Below are 23,688 nucleotides of genomic sequence, written 5' to 3' on the forward strand. Positions count from 1 at the left end.
TGACTTCTGCAATCTTTCTGGCTAAATCTGTATGAAAATGCATCCTTTCTTTCTTCATGGATTTTTCTTTTTAACAGCATTCATTAGTTCAGTTGTTGGTATTGCATTCTTTAATGTCCTTACCACACAGTGGATCATAAAGAACATGCTAGGTCTCCAGGAATAGACCAGGAAGTGTCAGGGCAGCAAGCTCCTGGTTTCCACAGTGATAGTCAGCTGCTTTGCATGTAACAGAAAAGAATAATAAACTGATGTACTTTGACAGAGACGTTCTAGGTCTGTTCTTGGAAGAAGGTTTCAGAAGCATAGAACCCTTGCATTTTCTGTTTCTTTTTTTGAGATGACTCTTTGCCATCATACTTGCAACAATCTGACCCGATCACTGACATTTATGTACTCTCGTTTACAGTCTGTGTGCCAGGGACAGGTTATTAATAGGTGTGCCATTGATTCTAATATCATGGAAATGCAGCTCATAGCAACCTTACAAACAGCTAACTTTCCTTCTAGTGCCCAGCCTATTTTTCACAGTAATTTGCTTCATCCTACTTTTCACTTACACCACAAGTATTCCAATTTTTAATATAGCATTCCAGTTAACAGATCAGATTTATGCAGCTGTATTTGCACTTGTGGTCTTGTGGTTTTCCGTTCTCAGAAAGGGCCATCTTTCTCAAATTATATTTTCATATGAGATTACGAGTACAGGAATTTTTTGCTAAATTTCATCTAGCAGTATGCCTACCACCAGCACCTTGGCAGCAGCTATATGGAGCAGCATGGAAGATTCCATCCTCTACAATTTCTCTTTAATACCGCAAGGAAAATATGGAAGTACTGCCACATGTCTCCTCTCAGTATCTGCCAAATGCCTTTCCAGAAGGAGAAATTCCAATTGCTCCATGCCAAAATTTAGTTTTCATAGGCATAAGTTGTGAAAAGGCAGGATGCACGGGAGTACTGTTAAGAGAATGAACTATTTCTTACCATAAATTGTCCAATAAATACATAAAAGTGGGATTTATGACTTCAGCCACCTAGTATTTAGGTGTGTAAACTAGTTAACAGAGACAGAAGAGCATAACAGGAAGAGTCTAGAAGGCTATCTTAAACTGTTCACCTACTAGATGACTCAAGTTGACCAAAAGTAATCCTATTGTAAGTGCCACACAGTGAATTGGTCTGTCACGAATTCACTTTGTACCTCTTAACGTGCGCTAAAAATCTCTGTCATGACAGTAAAAGACTGCTGTCTAGATCAATCCTTCAGTGACTAAACTAGGTTGGAGAAAAGTACAAGATTAAAAACTGAATCTTCTGGCAGTATCCCTTGAATTCCAAGACACTGGATTAAATTCCCCAGTGCATCATCAACACTCTGTGTTACCTGGGGTTTGTTCAATTAGTGCCCAGGCTGCCATCTGTAAAAAGAGGGAAGCAGAACTTTTTATCCTCCTCATTCTTGGTGTCTTCTGTAAGTTCTTCAGGGTCACATCCCTTTTTCTCCACGCCATCTCCTCACCCACAAAAAAAAAATAAAATAAATCAGGACATGGAAAAGGGAGAGGAAGTTTATATTATGCTGTGGAGAACTTTGGTATCAACTACTAACTTTGAAGAATAATCCTTAAAATGAAAGATGCAGATGAAGGACCAGACCCTGTCCAGCAATCACATGGCATAAAAAGAATGGTTTCCAAGGAAATGGATGTCTAGGAAGTAATTAGAATTTTAAAAAAGATACATGCAGCCCAGGGAAATGCAGAGTTTTATCAGCCTTGGCACAGCCTCCAGCAAAGGAGTTAGCAAAACCTGGAAGAGCTCATATATCATCCACTGAACTGTGACTAGGAAGATCATTAGGTTAACTGCAGTGAAAAGTGTTTCCAGTTAATCTGCACTGAGCCCTAACTACCTAATGCCCAGAATATTCCTGCTTTTTGAATGAGGAGAAGGGATGGAAATTATGTCAAGGAAGAGACAAACCAGGATCGTGAAACCCAGTCACGGCAATTATCAAAGAGACATATAGAAGTAAATGCTAAGCACATGTGCATAAGCTGAAAATTAGAACAGATACTCCCTAGATCAGCCATCTATTGATTTCTGAAGGAATCCTGCACAGTAGGCTATGACTAAAACAAAATATGTGAATTGAGAAGAGTGATGGAAAGAACAGATGAAAGAGGAGATATCTGAAGCTTAATAAGAATGACTAATTTTCCAACTTTGTGTGTATATAAATACACATGTATATTTAAAGATAAAAATGGAACGATGTAAGACATACAAATAATATAATCATCAAACAAGGAACAGTTCACAATTTCTTTAAATCCCAACCCAACACTTGGAAAAGTCAGAATGGATTTTTTTTTAATTTTAACGACAGAAGTATGTTAGCACCATGGGCTGCTACTCCAGGCTGTCTCCAGAAATAGACGCGTTTGCATGAATTACAATTAAGAAACTGGAAGAATATTTTGCAGAATCTTGCACAACTGTCAAAAAAAAACACCACAAACAAATTACAGACCATGCCACATTAGTCCTAAATGCCGCAGATTTAACTGCAAGAGGGAATTAGAGAAAGATACTCCAAAAGCAACATATAACTATAGAGACAAGAAACCGATGACCAAAAGGCAAAAAGAGACATGAGGATGAAGGGAAGCTACTAGTTGGTAGTTTTGTACCATTGCAATACACACTTTTAGAAGTAGAGAAGAGAAATCAGTGGGCCCTAAGTATTGACACTGCTCCCCATGGACATGGTGTACCACAGCTCAGAAGGAAAAAAAATGGGTGCAGGAGAGTTTAAAAAAGGGAAGAGCCAAGGTAGACAAGCTGCCTGATGCCACACTGCCAAGGCCTTGTTGTGGACCCAAGTACACTGGGTGTAAGTGAGCAAGTCTATGCACAGCTACAAAACAGGCTACAGAAAGCAGTGGCTAGAAGCAGCAATTATGGGAGCACCAAGTCAACAAGGTAACCTCAGACTCGAAACAGCAATGCAGACAAAACTGAAGACAACCACAGTGTTGGGGCAGGCAGGCACAATTTCCAGACTGAGGAGGTCAAAAATCAAGAAGGCAAAGAAAAGGACTCAGCCAGAGGGAAGAGTGTCTCAGAGAAGGACAGCAGTGACCGAGAAGAGGTCCCTCCTCAACAGCAACGGGGCAAACAAAATGTGGGAGACTGGTTTAGAGATCACAGTTGACGTCCTTTATCAATGAAGCCTGACAGGCCACAGTGGCACAGCAAGAAAGGCATTTTTCTAGGCTATAGTATGTATGAGGTCGGCCAAAGCTCTCTTAGAAAGAACAACTGTGAACTACCATGGACCTTCAGAAAAAAAAAGGAGACTTGGAGCAGACATCAGGAAATCAATCTGTGCAGACAGGTCTAGGATGCTAACTCGAATCACAGCACCAATATAAACAGTCATCTTAATAACAAGACAATTTAATAAGTATGGAGCCCTGACGGTATGCCGAACATTAAAAAGAGTAATGTTTTCATTGCTTACTGCTTCAGAATAGCACGAGAGCCAAGCCTTCAGAGGAAGGTGAGTCTGGGCAGTTTCCTAAGATCTGCATGTTTCTCTTTTGGAAAGGATTAGGACTAAGCTTGTTCGTGCTGTTCGAAATATTTGCCACCTGAGAGATGACTCTCCAGTATGAATACCTTAACTTGCAGCTAACACAATGTTAAGAGGTGCAGAATCTTTTTTCAAACTGCAATTGGGATTACTGCTGGGAGCAATGAACTTTGTGTAACAGATTCTCAGTGGGTGGGAGAGGCCTGGTATTTGGGATTTCCTGAATGGACTAAAAGTCAGGGATGACTTAGACTACCTTATGGCTGTTTGGCAAATTGTTTCTTTATTTTCAAAGACACTTCTGTCATTTGTGCCAAGATCTGAACTTTATTTTTGGATCCAAAAAAATCACCTTTGGGTTGAAAAACAAAACACAGGTTTTGTTCATGGCCTAAAACAACATAACCAAGATTTATGAATTGTACCAGTCTCCTTTTGGTAGGAAAATGACTTTGCAAACAGAAGAGTGGTCACCTGCATTTCATTTTTTTTCACTTGTTTTCCCCTCCAGCAAAGAAACATAGAAGAAAGTGGGGATGATAGCCAGATGATCCCACTGTTCTCAGAACACATAAACCAGAAGACAGTCAGTCATGTTCTAAAGAATGACTATGACTAGAACGACACTTCCTTATCTTGGCTTTATATTTTATTTTTGGCTTCCAAGAGAGTAAGGTGGGGTTCAGAGAGTGAAGTGGGGTTTAGAGAGGAGATCTCTGAGCTACTATATTACACTTCCCAACTGGAAAGCAGCTAAGGGGGGATATTTCGTATGAAGGCTTTTATTTTACTTCTGACAGGAAGTCCTTAAATATAATGACGCCTTTCTTTCCTTTAAAGGACCACTTCAGGATCAGTGCCAAAATAGAAATGGTGAAATTAGGAATTTCTTTCCTTCCAAGGAAGGGGGCCTCAGATTATTGTCTCTCATTACTGCAAGGATGAGCTTCAGGGTTTGACAACCTTATGAATTCCTCTGTCACACTGGCACAGCCAACACTATCGTGGCTATTCTGATATTCTTAACACCAGCAAACTATGCTTTGAAAATATCCCCCAGCTCTTATATCTAGACAGCTTTATGGAAGGGAATGAGAAGTAGAAAACCCAAATGACTGATAGCTAGATCATACCAGCACTGATTTGATCCATTTTAGGACAAAGGTGCCTCTCATTCATTCCTTTCAAAGAAGTTTCAGTCTGTCTTAAGCTTCATGCTGAAGATGAGAATGTCACAACCACCCCAGTGTGAAATCAGTGCAAGGACATCAAAGCAGAAGAAAGCAGAATGAGTGTCTGCAAAGAAACAAAGGTTCTTGGGAAAATTTCTGACTTCCTTTCAGACCATGGATAAAGTGATTAAACACCAACGAACAAAATAGTGCCTGAAAGAAAATTATTGGGGACTGTCCCTCCCACCAGTCCTGAGCTATTTCATTTGCAGGCAGTAGGGAACCACAACTGGATGCATTTCTGGATATATCTGGAAAGTGTCTATAAGCATGAGAAACAAACACAAAAAAACACTGGATGCAAACAAACAGAACACATGAATGTTGAATTCTCTGGATATCTCAACTCAAGCTCTTACATTTGTTCAAAAGAAAATAAAACCATCTTCTATTAGAGTGAATTCATTCAGAGTGAACTTATTCACAGTATGATTGAGGTTGGAAGAGACCTCTGGGGTCATCTTGTCCAACCCTCCTGCTCAAACAGGGATACCCAGAACAGGCTGCCCAGGACTATGCCCAGACGGCTTTTAAATATCTCCAAGGATGGAGACTCCACAACCTTCCTGGGCAACCTGTGCCATTGCTTGATCACTCTCACAGTGAAAAAAAAGTGTTTCCTGATGTTCAGAGGGACTCTCCTGTGTTTCAGTGTGTACTCGTTGCCTCTGGCCCTGTCACTGGGCAACAGTGAGAAAAACCTGATTGTGTCTTTTTTGCACCTTCCTTTCAGGTACTTACAGACATTTATAAGATCCGCCCCGCCGCCCCCCCCCCCCCCCCCCCCCCCGCCCTTAGCCTTCTCTTCTCCAGGCTGAAAAGTCCCAGCTCTGTCAACCTTCCCTCATAGGACAGATGCTACAGTGCTTTCATCATCTTTGCGGCCCTTCGTTGGAGTCTCTCAGTATGTCCATGTCTCTCCTGTATTGGTGAGCCCAGAACAAAACACAGCACTCCAGGTGTGGCCTCACCAGTGCTGAGCAGAGGGCAAGGATCACCTCCTTCCACCTGCTGGCAATACTTTATCCAATGCAGCCCAGGGTACCATTTGCCCTCTTTGCAAGGCCAAATTTCTGGCTCATGTTTAACTTGGTGTCCACTGGGACCCCCGTGCCTCTTCTACAAAGTTGTGGCTGCTGGAGTACAGACGTGCTCCACCACCACTTACCATCTGAAGTACTAAATTCTTTTGGAATCATGAGACGAACACTCACTCTCTGGAAGTGATTGGTGGGGAAATGGTATGAGACCATCAGCTTTCAATAACTACTCACTTTAACCAGGCCTTTATCAAAGAATTACGAAAGAGACTACATAACCCAGTGGTGTCTCCCTAAAGATCAGTGCCTGACTACTGTTGGCCTGCAGCTGGAGTTTCTTCACTGGCAACAGGTCACTCCAGACCTGTCCACACAAGGGAGAAAAATGAGATTTCTGCTCCTCAGCCCTCAATCAAATGAGCAAGTTAAGATGAACACCAGACTGCCTTAGTTCTTTGCTCCCAGGACACCAGCCAGCACACATGAGCCAGCACAATGAGGAAAACAAACAACGTGAGGTCAAGAGCTTGTGCAGTTTTCTTCTCTGCTAGTCCCCTGTAAGAGCCTGAATCATGACAAGTCCTAAAGCAAACCTGGTTCTGCCCCCAGTGCAGTATATCAATGTGGAGTCCCTTACATAAGGCAGCTGCAAGGTGATAAAATGCCCCACAGTGGCATGTAGCTTTTAACAGTTAACACAGGCACTGCCTGAAAGGTTCTTTAATTCCACACAATTCCTACACTTTCAGTACACATTCTTATGACATCCAAAAATGAGCTACCAGACCAAGATGGTTCCTTGACTCACAGTGTCCACCAGAAGCAGCACACTTGTCACAGTTTCTGTACATTTAGATTATACTTAGACAGCTCATCCTGCATCTCATTTTACCTTTTCAGCTGTAAACAGCCTGAAATTGTAGCTGTAGTTAGATTATCATCCACAGGAAAAGACCAAATACATATTTGAGTAGTACTGTTCTTTTTCATGTATAATTGTCAAGAGTTCCCACTGCCCACCTAGTACTCCACTAGATATTATCCCAGTGGAGTACTGGGATAATATGGTAAAATATGGTAAAATCAGTAATATGGTAAAATCATTGGTGTTGTTTCAGTCTCCCATCAGTGCTCAACAGAGCTTCTTCCAGACCTCTCACAGAACCACACATCTCAAAATGTCCTTTCTGTGCCAGCTCCCCCTGAAGAAGCCTGAGGTTGCAAGCCTGCATCAGGAAGTTGCAAGTGACGCTGTAAATACCAGAAGTGTCCCAAGCATTTCCAAGAAACCCTGTTAGCACAACAGCCAGCTACTGGGTTAATTAAAAGCTACTGCGTCCTTGCAAGCAGAGGATGAATTCCGCTTTATCTACAGTAATAAGGAAGTGTGACAGAGCATGCAAAACATACGCAGTCTGAGGGAACAGCATAGTCAACAGTAGATAGTACATTCTTTTGGAAGCAGACATTGAAGCATTTGCATTGCTCTCCACCTAGGAACGGCTTCAACAAGAAATAATTTTATCTTGCGTTAAGAAAAAGAGAACCGTGTAACCTGCCATAGTGCCATAACCATATCTGAAGTACCCAAACCAGAATCTGTTACTATATCCTTTTATATCACAATATTTTGAGACAGCTGGTAGAGAGCAGTTGCTGTTGGGGCACTGAATTCCTACTTCACTGTCTTCTACTCAGAGCAAGACTAGGTTTTAAAGTTATTGTGATGCATGATGGAAAGCCAGTTCAGTTCCTGGGACACTGGTAAGACAGGCTTCACTGACAGAGCATTGCAAGGGAGCAGGTTGCAGAGTGCTGGGCACAGAGAGGCCTGCACTTGGCTTTGAAGGCAGTCGTGGCCACTGCTATAATTCCACACCAACACGCCAAGGGCATACAGTGCAGTACCCAACCCTGTGTCTCTGAAGAAGAGAAGCAGTTACCATGCCAGTGAAGGTGGACAAGCACCTACCCCTACTATCATCTCCCCAGCACAGCCCTGCTGGCTCTAGACAAGAGCCAAACACCTTTCAAACATCTTCCTCACAGCCTCAGCTAGAAATTGTTGCCAGCTTCCAAGGTAGGGACCACAGCTTTGCCAGCAAGTGCTCCAGCAGCATGTGGAGTCTGCCAATGCCAGCTGAGACTCCCAAATGGGCTTCCATTTGAGAAGCTGAGAGCTGAGCCTCTCAACACCAGCTGGACTCCAGAAGAGGAAAGCAGTCAAACAAACACTCAGAGGGGGTGAAGAAGGTTGAATGTGAAACTGAGCACAAATTTCAGCAGGGTGTTTAACAGTTCAGCAGCCAAGATTTGTTCAAATATCTTCCTTGCATCATGGCTAGCATTCTCTGCTGCTGTAAGCCATGCTCACCTCCAAAGGACACTTACCCTGAGTAATGTGTACTTTATTCTTTGCATACACTTATTTCTTCCTCTTTAGGCATCTGAGAATGTAGGCTTTGAAACTAAAGGCATAGAGACACCAAGTGATTGCTTTGCATTCTTTTAAAGTTCACTGCAGGCGTGTGTAACGGAAGAAGAGAAACAAGCTGTGTACTTCTTACAAGACCTAAAGACACCGGTGCATCCTTCACTGAGCTCAACTTGCCAGGTGCTCCTACCTACTGTGTGTAAGAGACACCAAGCCACAGGAGAAAAAGCAAGACACAGCAGTAGGTCTGATGCGGTGCAGGGGATCGGGAACGGCCACGCACCACAGACAAAATAGTCAGAAAGGTTCCAAGACCCATAAAAACAAATTTCACTTAATAAAACTGATAATGTTCAGCACACAGTTCTGTCAAAAAGATGAGGGAGATGGGGAAAGGGAAGCTGATTACTGTACTTTAGTTAGCATTCACAAAATGTGTTACTTCTGAATAGCGCCAGCATTTAGTTGCACATAGAAACCCAACACCAGCAATTTCAGCTATATTCTCTCCTCTCTTTCTTCTGAAGATGAAACTATGCTCTGAAAGTTGACTCAGTGTCACAAATGACCAAGCTGGCATGAAGAATATCAATCACATCATCAGAGAAACAAAAGAGAATTTTACATGTATTCATCGGTGCTGTGACTTCTCAGGATACATTATGGAAAAGCAATACAAATGCACACCTTTAAGGAGAACACTTTTGTTTCCTCCACCAGTGGAAAAGCCAATGCTGTCAGAAAGCTCTTATCAGTAACCCAACATTCAATGTGAAGGAATAAATATACCTTTTTTTTTTTTTTTAAAGGAACACATTTAAATTTCCACTGGAACTGAGTTATAGATTCTCCTTAATTCCATTTCATTAAAAAAGGCCAAAAAAAAAAAAAAATTCTATGCACTGGATCTATTTCAAGGAACTAGAACATACTGGTTTATGTCTCACCACATCTGAATAAGGGAGATAAAATAGGTAAAATAGGACAAGAATTAAGGCACCAAGCCTTCCCCAAATCATACAGAAAGTTTGTGGTAGAACTGGAAACCAGCCTTAGGAAATCTGACTCAACTTATCATATTGTAAAAGAGTTAGAGAATACAACCTCCGAGTTCACTTTGTGTAAGTTAAAGTCATATTAAAAGGAAAAATTGATTTATTCTGTACATTTACTTTTAGTAGTATGTTAGGACAACTGAAAGAATGACAAATGTCTCCAGCGCTGCCAGTGCTTATAATTCTATTCTGAATTCATTTCTCTACAGTGTTTTTCTTAAACATGTAGTTTCTGGAGCCATGTAATGACATGAAAATTACAGCAACAAAAATTGCTTAATAGTTACCCAGGATAGCAAACACAAACTGGAAAGACTCAGAAACCAGATGGCTCATAAATATGTTTGTTTTAATTTGATGATTTTTAACCCTATCTTGTGAAGTGAAACCTGAGCTCGGAGAGTTTAGGTACCATAAAAACAGTGCTTGCTATACATTTACCCTTTGCCAAGCTCAGAAAGACTAAGCAAGGTACTTTCACCTGTTACTTCTCACCAACTTTGTTTCTTGCTCCTTTGAGTGTTTGGGTCACCAAGAATAAAAGGGACATGCTTAAGAGTATTGTTAAATGTAGCTGACGTTTTTTTGAAAACTCATGGGAGCACTTCTGTGCGTGCTAGATCTTATAAAACAATTTGTATATAAAATTTAAGCCTAGGCCCAAAACTATTTTACTGCGTGCCTTTTAGATGATAAATGTAAACCCCAGTTCTCCACTTTCAGAACAAGTTCAGTTCTATCCCTAATTGTTTCAGAGCACATCCTCTAACAACAGGCTGTACATGATACGGGTCAAAGCTGAAAGCAGACTATTTTGTCTGAAGGGCTAAGAGGAGACTTGAAGGCCACAAAACAACGTGGTATATCTCTTATTCTTCATACTATAGCATCAATGATAGGATTCAGACTATTAGTCTGAACTTTGTGTCCCCTAAAACTGTTAAGTTTTGATAACTGGAAGCCAAAAGCTAACAAGGTCCAAAAATAAGAAATTGTCATAAACAGAACTAGATAGCTAAGAACAGTGTTTTTCTATTTAGTAAAACAGGTTGTAGGTATTTTCACAGTGGTACAAATTCACACTGGAGTTGTCAGCTCACTGAAATCTAGCTGACAAGGCTGATGTTGAGCACTTGCTTCCTTGCAAGAGAATGGAAAGCAGACATCACTAAGCTAGGTAAGGGCGTATTCACATAGCCTAAGTTCAGGCATCTAATCCTACAGGTTAGTTTCACAAGACACTTATTCAACGACTGTGGGGAGCGATTCAGAAAAAAACCAACAGCTTACAAATTTCCCAGAACACTTCCCTCCCACCCTCCACTTCCCCTGGCCACACTGGGAGTCTAACTCCTTTCTTGTCCTTGCCCAGCAATCACCATCTCCTCAATTGTACCTACATAAGCTGTATAGGGTCACACTGTAACTGGACCATTGAAATGATTTACAATAAAGCAAGCTAGCTTTTAACCTAGATAATTTCAAAGCAACCCTACAGTCTGACTGACACAGCTAAGATGAGTCTATGCTGCCGACTGGGGGTTGGCAGGAGAGGTCGAGGTGGGAATGAGTCTTGGAGAGCGGAGCTAAACATCAGCTGAATGTTGACCTTCCTCATGTTGACTCAGTCTTGAGAGCCCTAAGAAATCCAGCAGAAGAATCAGCACTTCTACATTTTAAATTCTATATTTACTTGACATAAGGCATCCCCTCACCATTCTTGGTGGAAGAATGTCGGTAACATTATTAATTGGGCTCTTGCTTCTTGTCAATCCTCCTTCTTGCAACCATAAAGCAGTTTCTATCAGTAATGCAGTAGCTTCTCTAGCTTACTCTGCTTGTACTCTGGTACCGCAGTGACTGTAAATTCTGCTGAAGTTTAATTAAAAAATAACTGTTAGCTAGATTTACCAGAGCTGATAGCCTGTACAGTCACATGCCACATAAGTCACTGCAAAATGCTAATCTATGTATTAAATATATAATTAAAATATTATCACAAACAATCATGAGCAACCCCTGAGTACTGTACAGTTTTGGATAACTGCATCCACCAAGGAAAGTATGGAAGACAGCTTGTTTAAAGCAAAATATTTTGCCATATTTTTTTCCTAAAATAAGTGAAAAAAAATATTCACCATCAGGAAAAATTAATTTTCATGCAGATATATGCAGGAAGGCACACAAGAGAGGAAAAACAAGTTTGGGAATTACAATGGGAAGGGAAGAAATAAAAAAAGCTACATCCTGTCCAAAACTTATCAGGAAATCAAAAATGAAAACAGCTTTCAGAGGGGAAGCTAAATGCTTGTGTCTAATCAATCTAGCACAGCTCTAGATAAGTTGAAAAGAGCTAGATCTGCATAAGTCTGTCATTTTCTATCAACCTCGATAGCCAGAAGACAAGCCCTTTTGAAATAACTAAATAAAAGCCAGCTTGCTTTATTCACCTCATTTTGCTTATAATTAATTGACAAGGTTATTTTTTGTAAATTTTACTGACTTTCAAATTTCTTCTCTAGGATTGCAACGGACTAACAAATACAATCTGTCAAACTCTGGAAAAGTTTAAGTTCTTCTAAGCATCTGATAGATATTGAAGGGCCAGGAGGCATGTGGGACTTCAGGAAAGTTGGAAAAAAAATGGGGATAGCAAGCTGTGCTGTCGGTCCCATCTGGGGTCCCCCAGGTCCCCAGTAGCCAATTTGGCCTAAACCATGACACAAGCATTCTGCAATGACTATGCTATCAGGACTTATAAAATTCATAAAGTCCAGTGTCTCATTAAAATCTAGGCTGAGCTGTTAGCCTGCATGGGGTTAAAGAAAGCTTCTTTCAGAGGTTTTAAATACTATTCAGGCTCCTGTAGCGACTGTAAACACAGAAAATGCTCCCGTTGTGAATTACATACTTTAAAAATGTTACTCATGTAAAGAGATCTGGACTCCAGCACAGTATACATCAAAATGCCATAGAGCAAACTCTAAAAACATGTTAAAGTCCAAGGAAATTTCAAGTGGTCATGCTTTTCTATGATTCTATTTGCTGAAAAGAAAGTAGCAAATAGGTATTAATCACTCAGAGCACAGTAGGAAAAAAAATTATAAATAGCAGATACTTGGAAAATTAAGACTGCAGTTAAATATAAAAACAGAAAATTAAAAAAAAAAATCAAGACATCTAAGGTATTAGAAGCATGTAAGCATAATTGTCCATGCTCCTTACATTGTCTAAAATATTAGTCAAGACGTTAGGGTCTGCAAAACTGCCAAATGAACTATCCAGTGGAGCAAAGTAATTTTTCAGTTCCAGTTTGAATTCGGCTTTGGCTGAGGTTGCTCAAGTTCAGACTGACAGCTGCTAACCCTTTTTTTTGGTAATCCCAAACCACACTGGCTGGGCTCACGGTCTCCACTGGAAAAGAACTCCTCCATCCTGCTCCTCTGCCCAGTCCTGGCCACCTCCCATCCTCTCCATGTATCCCCACAGTTTCCTCCTGCCTCCCTAAGGCCAGGAAAGCAGAATAGAAGTTGTGAGGTAAAGCTGCAAAGGGGAGTGCCCAAGTGCTCAGAGTTTACCCTCAGCCTGTAGAAAAAGGTCACGGCTGCAGCACCACTCAAACCAGCTCTGCATTGCTGTATGGAAGCAGGCGCTTGTGAGGGGTCCCATGGAGAAGTGGAAGCTGGATGCGAAACTGCTCGGAAGCCCACCAAGGTGCCATCCCATGCTGATGGCACCTCTGCTATAGGAAGCAAGATTTCAGCAAACTGTGACACTGAACCAGTAACCTATTGGGTTCAGTTCCCACTGAGGTTCCAATACAACTGTTGTTACTGGGTTGGTTCTGACCCAAGGCGGGAAAAAAGTTCCCATTTGGGTTTCATTTGGCTCCTGGATAGCACAAAAACCCTTTACTATGACAATGCAGGAACAGACCTCACCTCCTGTCACCTCCTGTACTTTATTCTGTGCACCAAAACACCTTAATCTCTCTCCATGTCACTTCCTAGTGTGGCTCTCACTCGGTTACTTTATCACTCCTATGTTTTTAATATATAAATACGTATCTCCATAAACATAGACACAGGGAAGAGATGTGGATGCTTTAACCTCAGAAAGTTAGGCAGTTTATGCGCTCAAAGAAGTGCTGTGCTACAGGCTGGGAAAAAAAATCCAACACTCAAGTGAGCAACTCAAATGTATGAATAAATGCATCATTCTTGGCTGATATGCCAAAGCTTATGGGATTTCAGACACCAATTAGCTGAAAATCTGTGATGTCTTATTAACAGACATGGCTCTCCCATTAGATAGGGCAAAAGTTAAGCTGAGTTGCAAGGATAGATCTGTGCTTTTTGGAAAGACTTCAGCTTTTAATTCTATACTTCAGTCTCGTTCTTGACTACCTTTAACTCTGATGAGCCTCCTATGTCAATAGGTGTCTCCTGTTTTTTTAAACTTAGTGCCATTGTCGGGGAGTTTCTTTCCTTCATATAGGATGGAATGGAGTGGAATGGAGTGGAGTGGAGTGGAGTGGAGTGGAGTGGAGTGGAGTGGAGTGGAGTGGAGTGGAGTGGAATGGAATGGAATGGAATGGAATGGGGTAGAATGGAGTGGAATGGAGTGGAATGGAATGGAATGGAGTGGAATGGAATGGAATGGAATGGAATGGAATGGAATGGAATGGAATGGAATGGAATGGAGTGGAATGGACTAGTTCATTTGGAAGGGACCTACAATGATCATGTAGTCTAAGTCCTAAAATAAATATAATGCTAGTTAGAAATCTTAACAAGATTTTCACTGACAAGTGGAGGAAAAGGTTGTACAGAATTGTGTAGAGTTTCATGTTTTTCCAGCCAGCTTTATGTTAAAGAGCACATATAGAAAACCAACCTGAAATTCTCCTAAAAAGGTAAAACCTGCCCTGCAGATGAGCATCTCACTGAACTTCCAAGTTCTTTATTCCCTCAGTACATATGCCAGAGTTGCTTTTTCTAGGTGAGGAAGACTGGAAGGTCACCTCTATTTCTTTTTATGTCATTTCTGTCTGTTTTCATTAGTCCTCACAGGCCCAGTTGTGCTGGTATCATACACACTGGAAGAAGTTGCAGTGTGGAGGCACACCACCTTGAGGAAAGCTCTTAGAAACAGCACAGCTGAGGGAGGCAAAAATTCTTCAGTGAGATCCTGCCACTTGCTCGGGAGCTGTAGTCCTTTAGGCAGTGCAGAGACCCGGGGAGGTCCTGATGCCATATTTACTTGGTTGAAAAGTACCTACACCCTGAGCACCCCTCTTGCACATTGGGCATAAAAAGGCAGGAACCTGGCATTCCCCAGGCACAGCACCTCTGACTCCTAATGGTGCTGAACCAGTCACAATCTGAACCAAAGGCTCTACACATTCCTCCCACGCACAGATAACCCACCAGTATGATTTGTCACCACTCTCACAAGGGATCCTGGCTCTCCCTATTCACTCAGAGCACATCTGTCAGACCAGCTGCAAATCACCTCTTATGAAACACCTCAACTCACCACTATGTCAAGCCGGCCTGCTATCCTAAATGCCATGGGTTCCATCTTTGTGCACACCCTGTCCTGCTGCTAGCAAGCCACATCAAAGCACTGCGTTTGTTACACGCCAAGAGAGGAGAGAAGCGGGAGAGCAATTATAATGGAATGGGAGGAAGAGGAATTGTAAGAGGAAGGACTGATGCTGAGAGACAGGAAAAGACTATAAGCCTGATCCAATTAATTAACATAATTAATGTCATTATTTTCCTCCTCTGATTTAAGCATTCAATACAGAAATCATGCTTACTCGTAAGAGCCTCAGATAAAAGTCTCCAGATACAGAAGGCAAGATGTTGCACTGCTGTAACTGTACTCCCATAGAGATCCATCAATTTGCGTTAACCAAGAACCCCATGGATTCCTTCCTCTTCATTTATTTCTGGAAAGAGCTCACCTGCCTCTTCTCTCAGCAGCTGCTTCATGCTTCTGCTTTTACTAAAGATTTGCAGAAAGTTCAGGTTAACTTTATTTCCTTTGTTTCTGAGGAATTTAATCCAATACCAAGCTACAAATAACAGTACCAGCCACTGTGTACATGTGCAGTAATGAACATCAGCCTGAGGACAACCACCTGCATGCACAAATCCAGGTACAAATGGCTATGTGGTATTGCAAGATAACTGAGTGGCTTTAATACAGGATTTTCCAAGTTACTGGCAAGACCAAAGAAATTTAAAAAGAAAAACTGTCACAGGTCAACCTGACAATTTTTCAGAAGTTTTATAAAATTGCAAAGACCAACACATTTCAGGGAGCGTTGAACTATAACATTCAATGTCAAAACTAAACATTTGATATTAAATAGTGTTTTAAGATTTTTAAATAGAGATTTAAGATTTTTGAATAAAAGGCTTCTCTAAGGAAAAGTTTGAACTAAAAAAAAAAAAACACCAAACACATTAAAACAGCTACACTCATTTGAGTGTCTCAGTATGAACTAACCCGGGCATACACAAGACGAACCTCCATATGTAACAGCTCAAAACCTAGAACACTTTATAAAGCATTTTAGTGTCACCAGATCAGCATTTTCCACTAAAATTAATTCAAGATGAAAATTTCTCTCCACTCTAGTCACAGACATCACAGATGCACTTCTACACACCAGCACAGCCAGCATGAACCCTATCACACATTCAAGCAGGCTGAAGACAAGGACCCTCCTGTGTATCTGTTTAGGACTCTGGGCGGTGGGAGAGGAATGCTTTTGAAACATGACTGGAGCGGGGCACCCTTTTCTCCAACTTTGATCTTACGGGCCAATTAGAAACTATGAAACTATGTAAAATTGACAAAAGGATGGATTTCTCCTATGGCTGATCACAAGACATTGTCTTCAGCTTTAAATTAACAGTACACACAGCTCACTACCTGCTTTCTTCCTCCTCCACAATAGTTGTCTTGATGTAGTTCACAAATTCCCAGTATTTGTCTGCATGTGCTCCCTTATTGTGGCATTCCCATAGTTTCTATTCTGTCCTTTTCCACTGTATTTCAAAGGGTCCTCAACTTTGTCTAGGACTTAAAAAGAACTGTCTTTTTTTATTTCAAGGCATCTGCCCAATGTTTGGCTTTCAGTGACACAGTGCCTTGAATTGCGTATCCGGACTGGGCACAGTATTGGTAGATATGCTGTCATTTGCACAGTAAATGACCACGGACCTAACTCCCAAGAAAAATTTCCAGGATCACTTGGTGCTGTCCTCGTTGGAACTATTTAAGTGAAAATACTGAAACCACTACTGTACCTGTATGCTACTTTAGCTGAGTGGAGATAGGCACAAGAAGAAAAAAATAAGAGAGAAGCTCTTCAATGAAGAGGCAAAATAGAATGTAGAGCTCCATCCCCTCCATTCTTGACATGCTCTCCTCTAGGCAGACAAAGGGATACATGAAATAGTAAAAGCTAAGTGAGATAGGTGTGCTGGTTTATTTTAAGTTGGCTTACAACAAAATAAGGTACTCCTATATAAGCATCTTCATACAAGTATGGACTGATTAAACTTAAACCAGCTTATATTTACTCTATAAAAAACAGGACAGCTTAATTCTGAGAGGAAGACAAACCTGAGGAGAGAAAGAAAACCTTCTGGGCTTCTGAAAACTGTTTGTTAGACAAATGCAGGTAGGAATAGCATCTAGGAGGAATGGGGCGTTTACCATTGCTATGCTGATATACCATTCCACACACAAACAAACAAACAGCTGTCTGTCTTACTCCTAAACCTGTAATCAACCTCGCTATGCCTCTCTGCCTTAGAAAGGATTCAATGAAACCCAAAACCATAACTATTCCTCAGGCTGAAAGTAAACATAAGATACCCTATTCTGTGACAGCTCCACTACAAGCATTGGAAAGGGCTGTAAAGAAAGACTTGACAAAATGCCTCTACTAATATTATCTCAAGAACTGTGGTTATAGTCAATAGCTAAACTCTTGAGCAATGACATAAACATGACTGCACTTTTAGAAAGGTGTTTGAGGTTTGCCCAGGACATATGTTGTGCTGTAATTTTGCAGATAGTTTGCCCTCCACACCCAGAGGCAAAAGCACGACATCTGGCCAAGCACAACCCATTTTTTTATAAAGGAGAAAAGGACTGACCTACACCCTCCACCAAACTCTGGGAATCAAAGGAAAATTATCCAATATGAAGACTCAAAACTATGCTGGTGTTTAAAATAAAAAGAACATTCTCCCATACATGCATCTGGTGGCTTTTTTCACCCTTTTTCTAGCCATCTCCTGAGACCTGAGGCTAGTGTGCAACATCAGCCTCTGAATGACTGTGAAGTTGGTTTGACACTGAACAATGCACATTTGTGCACTGAGTCCTTTCCTGGTTTTATTGTTGGTTTGGGGGTTCTTTTTCTGAGTTTTTTTCTGCTGTTGTTCTATACAACTTTCTGAATTTTCTCATAGAGTCTTAATTTTTGCACCAAAAGGAGTTCTGACCTCCTCCAGTGTTTTTGTGTGGCAAAAATTTTCAATGGATGGGAACTCTGAAATTACCCTTTTAGGATACAGCTTATTAGAAAGGCATATGCCAGCCAGTAAAACAAAAGAGAGAAAAGTGGACCTGTAAATTCCCTCATCACCAAGACCCTGGGCTTTCCAAATAAAGAAGGAAATATAAAGCCACTCTGAGAATATGCTCCAGGAAAATTTCCTCAGTGGAAACACAAGAGTTTTTTTAAATAATTGACTGCAGAGTCTGAAAGCTGACCATAATAAACCAGTGAGACAAGCAAGACCCATGTGAAGATTGTGAAAGCAGCTACACAGTTAAATGCTCATGCATCCAAGTCTCTTCCTGGGCGATTGAGATTATTTTTGGCAGAAGATTGGACAGACATTGTAAAATGTACATTTGTTTTCATTTAGCTCTACTTGCTCTCTCTGAAACACACCTTTTTTTTATCTCTGTCCTAATATAGTCATGCTTCAAACCACGGACTTGGAGATACAGCAAATATAATGACTATTCCTTACACTAACCTTACTTGCATGTTTGAAGTCACTCCACCAAAACCACTGGAATGATATTTAGCAGCTCTTGATGAGACCACGTGCCATGAGAACTGAGGCTGTGGGGACACACAGCTCTGCTTGCCCTGGGACTCTTTGACAGTAAAGCAACCTCCTCTCGATAGGAATAACAGGCCAGAAAAAGCCTGAAATCAAAACCCCTGTGCTATGCATTGGCATTCAATTGTAAATAGAACTAAATTATGAAACCTGCTTTAAAACCGATGTCCCAGCTTGTCTTTTTATAAAAGAAAATATATAGGAGTTCAGCATTTAGCCAGAGACAGAGAATTTCACTGCACTAGCAAGAACAAGCTGTAGCACCCAGCAACCTGTTTGCCTTACCTCCTTCCCTGCCTGGAAGTAATACAGTTGGTTACACTGAGAAATACAGAAGTGTCTCCTGATCTTTGTCTAAGGGTCAAGATGATGTCCCTGTCTCTGCATTGGGGGTACTATTGTAACTTCAGCTCTCTGAGAAATTCAGCATGACCTGATACAGGTTTTTCCTAATTTTCACGAGTCTGCTTGTGACTGTGCACATATAGTAAATGTGTCCCACTCCTACCTTCTTCTCCCATCATTGCTTGCATGCATGCTGCCTCTTCCTAACTTCTCTTCTATTACTGCAGTTTCCCTCCTAACATCTCCATCCTTCTATCCTACTGTTATTTCATTCCTGTTATTATGTTATATATACTGTTATTTCATTTCAGAACCAAAGCTGACAAAGACAAACAGAGTGGCACAAAGGTTCCTTTCAAAACTCAGCCTGAGCAGCACTCTCTAGGTGGGAGCTCATAACTCCATCTTTCATAATCCCTATACCTTCTTCTCCCTTTATCTGTCTCCTTCATCTCTCTCCTCAGACAAAGCATCTTTTCCAAACTACACCTTTTCCTGTAAGCAACCTCACTACTCCTGGACCATTGCTTTCTCCCACCTGTCCAAAATAGTCCCAGAGAGAGCAATCCAGTAATCAGAGAAGAAAATGGTCCTGGGGTATAGCTACTAATTTCATCCTGAACCCTTGTACAATGACAATGCTTGCTTCCAGCCGAAGAGCCTCGGTCAGCCGTAGCCTTTCTAAAACTACAGATCACCTATTCATTTCAGTTAACAAAATTTACTTAGAATCAGTAACCATCAAGGTTTACCTTCCCACACATCACCCACTTTATATATGTTTCACGCCAGTACTTTCTGTCCCCTCTCCTTTTTTTTCCCCACTGTTTTCAAAACAACGCTTTAGTAGTTTTAAAGGTAAAAGGGAGCGGCAATGAAATAAGTCTGAGTCCCTGGGCATATGAAGGAGTTTGCATCGCAAGGAGGTGGGGAAAAAAATAAGTTACTTACCCACTGTGGTGACCCACAGCACGAGCTGTGGGAGCCGGTTCATGGCTCTGCGGGGTGCGGGCAGGTCCCAGCCGGGTGCGGGGCTCTGGAGGGGACGTTCCCGGCTCTTCCTGCGGGCTCCGCAGGAGCTCTGAGGCTGGGCTCGGGCTCCTGCTGCCTTGGAGGAGAATTCCCACCTCCTGCTCAGGAAGGCTCGCATGGGTCCTAGAGCCACCCTCCCTTCCTGCCCTCCTCCTCCCTCTTTGCATACCGCTCCTGCACGATCAGCAAATCCATGAGGCAGTTGCCTCAGACACGAAAACGTCCATCTATAAATTTTTTAAGCAGTACTATTCACTCGGAAAAGCTGAATTCAGCATCTTACCGGGCTGTTCTCCCTTCTCACCCTTCCCTTGCAGCTGCCTCAATGACACACGAGACACACGCACTGCCTGGACCAAACTCAGCTCGTATTTAAGATGACAGAGAAGATTCCCCTTTTCTTTTCTTTCCTTAACCTCACTTATAACCACTTAACTCCTGAGCAAGACAGCCTCAGTTGGTGAGACGAGCAACAGGGACCTGCAACACAACAAGGCGTAGGCACTCTGCCTACAGCCTTATGCATTCACTCTTTAATCGCTTTACTTGTTAAACTCCTTTTTCTTCTGGTCTATCAGCATTTCAATTACATTAGTTCACTCTGCCTTCAATTTGTTTGCATGTGGATTTTTCCTTCACAGGGAGTTTATTTTAAAACAGCTATTCTTTTTATAATCAGAATACATTCTTTCTGATTAATTCTCCTTGTGGATACCCTGACTCTGGATTAGAAGTCCTTTAGTCCAAATTAGCATAATTTATTGTGGCTGTGGGCTACAATAATCCTGAATGGAAACTGTTGTGAATTTAACAGGTAGTACCCAAAGTCTTGAGTAAAATACCATTCACACTGTAGGCACTGGAGAAATTTAGAGCTGACATGAATTAAAGCCCTGATAGGACTCGTGGGTCTGGCACTTTGAAGGCAGAGGCCTGCATTCTGTTTTTAATTGTGGTTCACAGATTAGACTAAAAATTTAGTGCATTTATACTTAACCTTCTGTGAATCTTCCACTAATATCGATGAAAAGTATGCACTGCTCAAGGGTAGAATTTGCTTTTGTACCGTAACCATATATTTGGATCTCCATATTTACTCTTTCTTCAGCGACATATTGCCATTTTCAACAGATTTAGAGAGGCCTATTTCTGAACACAACCTGGATGGTTTGGAAGAAAACATCATTTTGAGGCTTTCCTCTATGGCCACATCAATTACAAAACTACGGTAGCAAGAAAGACAGACATTATTGGTTGCTTATTAATTAAGTTTATATAAACTGTCCCCCCAGCAAAGTAATAGACCAAGAATAATGCGTATTCCTACTCAAAACCAGGGGAAAAGAAAAAAAAAAAAGCCTGCCAGCTTTCCATCTCTTCATAAATAACTTTCTTGGCTGAGGCTTTGGGACTGCAAAGCAGATAATTTTTTACTCCAATTGATGAAAAAGTAGATGCACCTCAGGAATTTCTATACTTGCCTAAACCCTCCTATGAACAGAAACGTAAAAAATCTGTATCTGCAAGGAACTGGTAGCAGCAGCAGCAACAGATGAAATAACCCTGTTTCTGACAATACTCAGTCTTAAAGCAGTTCATATTTTCCATGGTTTTCAGTTAGTTTGGCCAAGACAGCTGAATTCTGAGGCTCATTACAGAAACGTGAGGCACTCTATAAAACTGAAATAGATGCATGTGATGCTTTTAAGCAGAGAGTAAAAGCAGAGGACAAGGCGACTAATCTCTGACCTCCTGGCTCATTAGCCAGTTTTGAGGCTTTGAGTCCTGGCTCAGAAAAGTAAACCTTGGTCTACTGGAAGGCCTGCAGTTAATCCTCAGCAAGGTAATCCACATCTGTCAAGCAAAGGAAGTCATCCAATTCAGACAAAAGCTGATGTTCCAGGGAATCAAAGATTTTAAAGATAAAGGACAGGAAAAACAAATGCTTCAGAATGAAAAACACAAGAAGATATGCAAAATGTGAAAACAATGCAAGTCAGAACAATGCCCAACATTTGGAAATAGGTGCATGAACTACAAGCAGATGCCACTCACCAGCAGTTTGCAAGTGGTACAAGAGCATGCACGGCAAGAAACAAAACCCAACAACAACAAGAGAATGACAGCAACACCACTAATTCAGAGGAAATCTCTGTAGAAGTAATTAGGAGCAATGGACAATGCTGCATCAGCAGAGAACTGAACTGTCAATCTGGAAGAAACTGTGACAATTACATGCTTTTAAGTTGGGCACTGATGCACAAGCTAGAACACTGCCAGAATCTGGATACCAGCAATTGAAAAAGCCTGCTGGTCTTAAATAATGATACTGTCCCTGTCTCAGCAACTCAGGAACAACCTACTAGAGCCCAGGAGAGGGAAGCAAATATGCTTATTTGATTCTTACATTCTTCTGAAGGCCATTATTGTCCACTGTTGCAAACACAACACAGATGGCAGCACCGAACTGTGATCCAACCCTGTAACATCTCAAAAACATTCAGATCAGGGGTGCAACACAAGTTCCCCCCATACTACTGAGAAAATTCCTCAGAACTGAAGGGAGGTGGAAGCACTTACTCGCAGGGCAAGCAGAGGTCCAGCAACGAGGTGTAGTCACTGCTAGAAAAAAAAGACAGAGTTTTCATTTACATGTACACTCAGGAGACAAAAATTTTAAACAGTGGAAAATATTCCCCACATACAAGGAGGAAGCATTGGAAAGGTGGTTGATACCAAATGCATTTCTAAATGGGACGCAAAGCAAAGCAAAGCAAATGTTCACCTAGCTTCAACACCTTCTTTGGGAGATACTGTTCACTTTTGGGCTGTGCACTTTATAGAAAGATACAGCACATTTCCGATAGCATGTTGTCCTGGTTTGTCTGTATCACGACATTTTGATCTAAGAAAAATATGAGAAAAACGCAGTCAGAGACTTTATAAACCTTGCATGGAAAATAAGCTGTAGGGCAAAAGCTAAACAAATACAATGCAAATTCTGTATGATGGAAATAATATCCAGCAGAGCAATGTGAATGTGGCAAGATGATATAGACTGGTCACACTAAGATGAAGGAGTACAGATTCGTTTGAAAGACAAACTGTGTAAAGAAATGTGTGCTCAGTCAACCTGCCTCAGCATTCTGGAAGCTGCTCAACAAAACTCTCTAACAGACAGAGTATTTAACTGTTACAAAAACATCTGGAAATCTGAAGGCATTAACCAAAGATGTCCCAGTCAGAAATATGCTATCTAAGTGCAAAATTAACTTGTCCTCACACTCTTCTACTGAGGATATTGGTAATTTTTTCAAAGTTGTATAGTCAGACTTGGACAGCAGTCAGTTATCCATAAAAGAAATTGGGTGTTAGTGTACATAAATAAAGAAAGAAGCTTTGGCTTTACTCCATAGTCATTAAAGCTTCATGCTTTTGTGTATGGAAGAACTGTATGAGCTGAAACTGATCATAAAACTCTTTACAGCCTAGGGGACCTGGCAATTCTTAGCCTAACCTTTCCCACAAGAAAAAGACTACAGAAGTATTTTGGTTTCAAATGTATGATTGCAATGTTGCATAAAAACTAAGCAAGATTTGATGATGGTTAGACACACGGTCTCTGGAGTACTTGACAAAAGAACTATGAAGCAAAAATATCCATAACTAGATTTTATATCTGTTACACATGCAAGCTCTTTAAAACAAAACAAAACAAATCTATCTGGTGTCAGACAAAATGTAAACTTTGATTGCTGCAGACATTGCTGGGGGCAAACCCC

General features: G+C 41.2%; 1 protein-coding gene across 1 annotated transcript in view; it reads right to left on the reverse strand.

The window, feature by feature from the left end:
* LTK (leukocyte receptor tyrosine kinase) overlaps positions 1 to 19,868 on the reverse strand; it is a gene marked incomplete at both ends in the record, with an annotated part of 97,013 nt that extends 77,145 nt beyond the window's left edge. The window contains 1 exon segment of the mRNA XM_082485636.1: positions 19,826 to 19,868. Within this exon segment, the coding sequence (XP_082341762.1) occupies positions 19,826 to 19,868 (43 nt within the window).
* Between the last annotated feature and the right edge of the window lie 3,820 nt (positions 19,869 to 23,688).

Source organism: Vanellus vanellus, assembly GCF_965231255.1.
Source record: "Vanellus vanellus genome assembly, chromosome: 6".
Lineage (NCBI taxonomy): Eukaryota > Metazoa > Chordata > Aves > Charadriiformes > Charadriidae > Vanellus > Vanellus vanellus.